The 7,116-nt window shown below is 42.3% G+C and overlaps 1 protein-coding gene across 1 annotated transcript in view; it reads right to left on the bottom strand.

The window, feature by feature from the left end:
- The window catches only part of kcnk10a (potassium channel, subfamily K, member 10a), a 36,290-nt gene extending 30,436 nt beyond the window's left edge, over positions 1-5,854 (bottom strand). Inside the window, exons 1-2 of the mRNA XM_086263037.1 lie at positions 5,330-5,854; positions 3,021-3,406 (exon numbers count right to left, since the gene is read on the bottom strand). Coding sequence (XP_086119163.1) covers positions 3,021-3,406; positions 5,330-5,384 — 441 coding nt within the window. The 5' untranslated portion in view covers positions 5,385-5,854. The remainder of the gene's footprint in view (positions 1-3,020; positions 3,407-5,329) is intronic.
- Positions 5,855-7,116: the final 1,262 nt, after the last annotated feature.

Genomic DNA, 7,116 nt, shown 5'->3' on the forward strand with positions numbered 1-7,116 from the left:
GGCATAAACAGGAAGAAGAAGTGCAGACTAATAATTACTAAATAGTGGAAAGGAGGTAAGTGGGGGTAAATAAGCTTATGCTTCTTCCTACTCCTTTTTGAACATGTAAGTTATTAATAATTAGTATTATTTTGTTTTCCTTTCCTTTTGTTTTGCTTTGTTTGTCTATTTTTTCTCTGTTGCTGAACTGTTTTAACATTGTCAAAATAAAGATTCAATTCAATACAATACAATAGAGGCTGGGGTCTACCACACCAGGCAAGACCCCTGGAGCATAGATGCCGCTGAGACAATCCAGCACATAACAGCAGGGTGCAAGGCAGGCGAGGCATACATGGAATACAATAATCAAATGTCTGGGATAGTATACAGAAACATCTGTGCTGAGTATGGCCCGGAAGTGGCCCTAGGGTGATTGAGAATCTCTCCCGTCACTCTGTGTCAATTTTTTTTGTGTCTGTGTTCATGGGCAGGACTCCACAAAGGTCCCTGCTTTTGAATGAACACACCTGCTCTGATCACCCACCTGTCCCCTCAAACCCAAACCCCAGGAACTGCCAGTGGCCTTGGCAGATAGGAATCTGGAAGTAGGCATCCTTCAGGTCAGTGGTGGCAAACCAACCGCTGGCACTGATGGCCTGCCTCACCCCAGGGACCGTAAGAATTTTGCATCTTGGATCTCAGGGTTCACAACCTCTGAACATGTCCCTTGACATCTCCTGAGGAACACGGCGGCTGTTTCGAGCATGCTGCAAAAATTGGGGTGCCCCTGGGCCAAACATGAGTGTGGGTCGACAGGCAGCCTCATCAGCCTCACCAGCTGGGACTGAGATAACCAAAGATGGAACTGCACTACCCAGAAAAAGCCCAAGGACCTGCCTTTGGTGACCACCTGCTTTTCATCATCTTCCAGAGGCATACAGATGTTGCATCCCACACTTTTTTGACACATTCGAGCTGCCATGGTTGCACAGGGTGAAGGCAGCTGTCACCCAAACAGGAAGACAACACACAAACTGAGTTTCTCCTGTTTCACTGTTTGTCTTGGTGTGAATAGGATGCTTAATGTTATGTGTTGTAATTTGGGAAGCCAGAGACTGAAAATTGCAATGCATTAGCAGGCCTGAGAAGCTCTTGGTCCCAGAGCTAAGGCTTTAGCCACACTTTTGAGCCTTGGACTATCATGGGGTGGGGTGTTTAAATGCATCTGTGGCTCAGGAGGTGGGAGGGATCATTTTACTAATTGTTCAACTATCCTTGGCCAAGATATTGAACCCTGGTTTGCCCTCAAGGCATTCATGAATTTGTGCGAATGTGTGAATGTTAGGTTGCAAGTGCTTAGGCATAGAAAAAGCACTTGTCTAGATTTGTGTGTAAAAGAATGAATAAGAAAGCATTTTCAGTGCTCAGTAGAAAGGTGCTATATAAAAACCACTCTGTTATATTTGACAATGCTGTTGCTCCCAACTCGCAACCTAATGGTATGTATGGTGTCAGCCTAACCTGACTTGGTCTTGGTGCATTTAACTTTTGAAGTTGCAAGTCAGAATTTCTGAGTTCCCAGATAGAAATTTCAATTCGAGTGCCCGAACAGTCTGAGTTTCAACACAGATTTTGCAGCAGCGCATGTAAACAGTAGCAAAACTGTAAAACCTGTAATCTATAAAACCACTGTTATGTATTTATGACTGGTTAAATAAGCCAAGGACAGAGTCCTGACAAGGATCTATCCATGAATGTGCAGTGTTATTACATTTTTAAAAAGAAGAAAAAAGAAGGAAAAGCTGCTACTGAGTCATGAATGTCTGCACCTTAGAGCAATACTTACTCTTGCTCTTTTTCCTCTCCTCCTCCTCCTCTCCCTTAGCTTCCCTGCTTAGCCTCTTGTGTCCTTGTCTAGTCTCGTGTGTTTTGTATTACTTTTCCCTGGAACACTCTCTCACAGTCTGTTCTCTAAAACCTAAAAGAGGAATTATGGATTGGATCAACTGGTACCTAAATGCAATTGACACCCCTTTCTCAACGAGAAAGAGGTGTTTTTTTCTGTTCTCAAACTGATCTCCCTGTTGGAGCTCAGTCTGGGGGGGGGGGGGGGGGGGGGGGGGGGGAGTTATTTTTTTTTCTCCTTATCTTTCCTCATGTGGTGCATTTTCCATTGTTATACCTCTCTGACCTGTCTTCCCCATATGATGTTTTGTGTAATGTATGTATGGTCGGAGGGTAAGATGGCGCCGCCATTGCGTGCAATAGGTCGGCAGCCTTATGAAATTTCCCCTTGTGGGACTAATAAAGGTATATCAAATCAAATCAAATCAAATAAACAGCCTTTCTTTCCTTCCTTTTCCAACCTTACTACTTTGTTACTTTTACTTTTGTTAATGGCCTTTCATGTTGTCAGTCAAAACATGGATGAAATGAGATTATCAATTTTGCATTGACCTCTCTCATATTTCTACTGAGAAAAAAAATATTTTGCAATGATTATTTTTTATCATTTTAGAACCACTCCCAAATATGATATTAAACCTAAAAGATTATGCTTTACACAAAGATGACTAGTTAGTAACATATAAACAGAGGTCTATGTTTTTCAGATTTACTAAGAAATACTCCAACTTTACCACTTTTTAATTTTTTTGTAATGATCTTATGTACTATTATTTGCCATTCTTTTCTGAATAACATCCAAAAGCCAGTACACTCAAATTTCAACAAATTTATTGAATTAACCATAGTCAGCAGGCTTTCCTTCCAAACACATACATGCCCAGTCATATTCTTTCAATAAAGTACATCATTAAGGAAATTCTTCAAGGATATCTGGAAACATTGAGCAATCTCCGCATTTGTACCAGACTATTCAGTGTGGTCTGTATCCACACCAGGGTGCCTGACAGAGTATGTGCTCGAATGGCGTCAGATCAATGTGACGCTTAGGTTTCAGTTGACCTGAGTCCCCACTGGGAAAACCAGTCAAAGACTGAGGAAAGGCAAATCTATCAAACAGCAGCTGCTCTTACCTTGATGATAGCCTCCAAGTCTTCTGCGGACACACAGGGGTGTTTTAGCAGGAAAGCTGCCTTCTCTGCTGTGATGGTGATCTTCTGGTTATTTTCAAAGGGTTGCTCAAGTGCTTGGAACACCAAACCCCCCGCCACCAGGTAGGTCACCACCACTACAAACACAGCTAGCACAGTTTTCAGCTTCATCATGGTGAAGGGAGCTGAGCCATCGGCCACCGCCTCCATGCTGGCCACCATGCTCGGCGGACGGGAGGAGGCGGAGAGCCTTGGCAGAACGCAGCCCATTGGGTTCTGCATAGTGGCCACACTGGCATGTACTAGGCTGGACTGAAGCATGCCTGGCTGCACCTTCTTTGGTGAAACCAGGTTGGTCTGGACTTCCACTGAAACAAAGGGGAAATGAAAAATAGAATGATGTGATATTTGCATGATTGAAGTGATGTTTTCCACTGACAAGTGCTCTGATAGAAAACAGGTGATCAGCAGGAATAAGCATAAGAAAGGACAGTTTGTTTGATTTTAAAACATATGCTAATAATTTTGCAGATGAAGAAAAGCAGAAAGACCAAACAAAGTCCTCAGGGTACTCAGTGGTGGTAGTTAACAGTGATGCAATGGGAATTCACTGAAGTACAATTTGTTAGTCTATATGCTTATGAAGTGCTTATAAAAATACTTTTTACATGTTACTTGAAACCAAAGAAAAAATATTTGATCATCATGGATTTATCTTTGTTATCGTTATTTGTCAGTATGTTGGTGGGCTGGAGCCTATCCCAGCTACCACAGGGCGAGAGGCAGGGTATACACGGGACTGGTCGCCAGTCTGTTCGCATTCACATCTATGGCTAATTTAGAATTACCAGGTAACCCCACTAACTGCATGTCTTTGGACTGTGGGAGCAATATGATGTTTGGAAGACTAAATAAAACAAGCACTAAGGTGCTGAGGTTACTTTCACTTTTAACTGACACTAATAAAATTTCTCACCACTGTCTCTGTTATAGAAACAAAACACTGAGTGGATTAATGGACAAGTGAATAAGTAGATTCAATTCATGCCTATTCAAAGTCACAGAACTTGAAGCAATAATGAACTCTATAGGTTTTGAATGAACAAACTAAATAATTATTTAGAGGATGTCAGCTATTAAACCACAGCAATAACAGGGTGCAGCACTAGAATGTTCCTTCTTGACCTTGGGCAGAAAATCACAATTCAAGTTTTGACAGTTGTTCAACTGCATCTCAGATCTAGAGGCTTTCTGATTTGGTGGATAGTGTTTAGAGTAAATTCTATCGATATCTCTTTTAAACAATCATTCTCTGAATATAAGTAACTGCTGTTTATTATTTGCTACGCCACTGAAAGTGTTACTGTAAAAAAAATCCCAACATATTAGTGAATGTCACACCTTCTTCTGTGGTTGACAAAAACAGATCGTGATGAGCTCTCAGAGTAACAGCCCAGCAAAGCCAAACAGGTGGATTTTGCATTTCTTCTATTCACGACACAGTGTTATGTAAAAGCAGCACAGGGAATCATGACAGCTGCAACACATTTCACTGACATTAGTACACTTGTAGAAACCAGCAGAGACGGCTGCTTTGATTTATGTAATCAGTCAGCTGCAGTGTGTACAGTTAAGCTTACATGCAGGTGTACACTTCAGAAATCCCGCAATTAATGATGTGCCAACAGCACTTGAAAATAATAGAGGGGTGCCATATAAAAGACTTTGAACTGATCAAGAGCTTGCAAACACTCGATAAACATGCGCATGTTGACGGTGTGGGAGAACGTGACGGTCATGCGGGATTCGGGGGGCTATTTCCACGGGGGTGGATGAGGTAATGTTACGACAGACCTCCCCGCTGCATCACACCGGAGCATTTGTTGACTAACAGCCTCAGGCTAGATGTCCCTGCGTTGCCCCGCTGTGGGCATAATTATGATTTCTCAGGTATAAACACCACAGAGTACCGAAGACGCCGCGGGGTGGATGCGGCTGCAGTGTTTGCCCATAGTAAACTTCAGCATGCAGCTTCCTGTGGAAATTCAATGTCTGGTCAGCATGTTAAGTAGCCAAGCCAGTGGGAGATACTGGACCAATTAGTGTTTACAGAGCAAATAAAGGTCACAAAGAGCAGTTTGACTTCAGCAGTTCATTTCAAAACATGCAGTAATGGGAGGATGTGAACGCCAACTTTCACCGAATCCACAACGACATCTAACGCGAAAGTGCAGCATGAATAAAACACACCAGCACCTTCACAAAAACAGCATACTGACTGACGGGCTAACCTGGTGGAGGGTTCATGTTCCCTGGTTTTCTTGGATTCTCAGTGGGAAATTTCATCTTGGCTCTTCTGGCACTGCCACTATTAGAAGAAATATATATCCAACTTTCAGGGTCTTTCTGTTGATTCCGTCGCTTTTAACCGGGAAAGAATGGAAAATGGCAGGGAGTAAAAAGACATTATCCGCAGCGCGTGGTTCCGCTTCAGTGGCTGAGAGACTTGCTGCTTGTATGAAGCTTCTCTTCTCCCCAACGGTGGCGGTCTTCAGAAGCGCACACCCACCGCTCGCCGCATCACCGTCTGCATTGTGTAGCAGTAAACACCATGGGCGCGGGTAACGAGAAGCGATGCTCCACTGAAGAATCTAACCATCACATTGCGACGGATTTCTGTTATACATTTACATCACGGTGCATCTGAACAGCTCTGCGCTGCTAGTTGTCAAGACCCACCACTCCCAGATGCTGCTGCTGGTGCAGTTTGGCTTAATCTCCACACCGTAGCGCAGCGTCGTGCCTTTACCACTAGATCACGTTTGTCCAAATGAGAGGAGCAAGCAAAGAGAGGAGAGATGCTGAACCACAGCAAGACGCGCTTCAGTGTTTATTTAACAATAACACCTGGTAGCTGTTGAGAAATATAAGCATTATATAAGAAGTCTGTGCTAAATTAAAATATGTTGACTCCATTGTTACACGAATTAGGGTTAGGATTGTGGAGTGTTAAAACTCTAACCCTCTCCTTTCATCTCCAACAGCATTCAGTCATATCAGGCCTATTTGATGGCACAAGATTGCTGCCATCTTCTGACGCAGTTAGCTATTGGCTCTGGAAGCAGGCTTGATTCTGCTTGACTACAATTTCATAGCCAAGTTTGTTGCTGTTTCTTTCTTAAGAGCCTGTCCACGACCTGTTAACGAAGGCGGAGCTTGTTAAGCTGAGAGGTCAGCAGTTTCTTTGATTGTTTGGGCATTCACATTGTGGATAAATCTGTGGTCTTTAACAAGAAACTAATGGGAGACCAGTATGCTAGACAAGCTGCCACTGGCTATGCTTCCTATGCTCTGATCAATCTACACACAGTACAGTAACCGAGCTAGAATTAGCAAGTAAACAGATGCGATAGCAGAGTTAAGAGTAGTGTCAAGAAGTTTTAGTAACCCTTCAACATGTTAGCAAGTAAACTCTTGTTGCTATAGAAGAGAGAATCAAATCCGGTTTAATAAAACAGCCACGCTGAACAGGTGCAGTTTGTCATTTTCAGATTTTAGATCTGAGAAATCAGACTTCATACAACACCTTCATTTCTCATGTATGATTTATCCCTCTTTAGATTGTCAGTTAACCATGTCACAGTGCGGGTGCCTGCGTTTTTTAATTTTATAAAAATATTTAATATACATTTAACATCAAGAAGTTGTTCCTGTGTTTCTGAGTTAACAGCTGTTCCTTTGAGAAATATCTGGTCCTCACAGCAGCCACAAAAAAACACACATTTTTTAACCTCATCTTTTTTGATACCGGTGTTCAATCAGAAGCAATTCAGTTTTGTTTAATTTTTTTTAGTTTTGTGTATACGGCCCCAAATCACAAGCTGCTTAAAGTTGCTTTATGTTGTGAGGTAAAGACCCTTCAACAACACAAAACCTCAACAATCAGAAGACTTACTATGAGAGAGTACTTGGTAAAAGTGGAAAGGAGAAATTCCCTTTTAACAGGAAGAAACTGTCAAGATCTAGACTCTGGCAGGACTCCTTAGTCAATTATTTATAATTATAATTAAGTATAAAA

This window comes from Aulonocara sp. 'chitande type north' Nkhata Bay, linkage group LG15 (assembly GCF_057382095.1).
Source record: "Aulonocara sp. 'chitande type north' Nkhata Bay isolate Kocher_YH1m ecotype deep benthic linkage group LG15, A_spYH_male_GT1.1, whole genome shotgun sequence".
Lineage (NCBI taxonomy): Eukaryota > Metazoa > Chordata > Actinopteri > Cichliformes > Cichlidae > Aulonocara > Aulonocara sp. 'chitande type north' Nkhata Bay.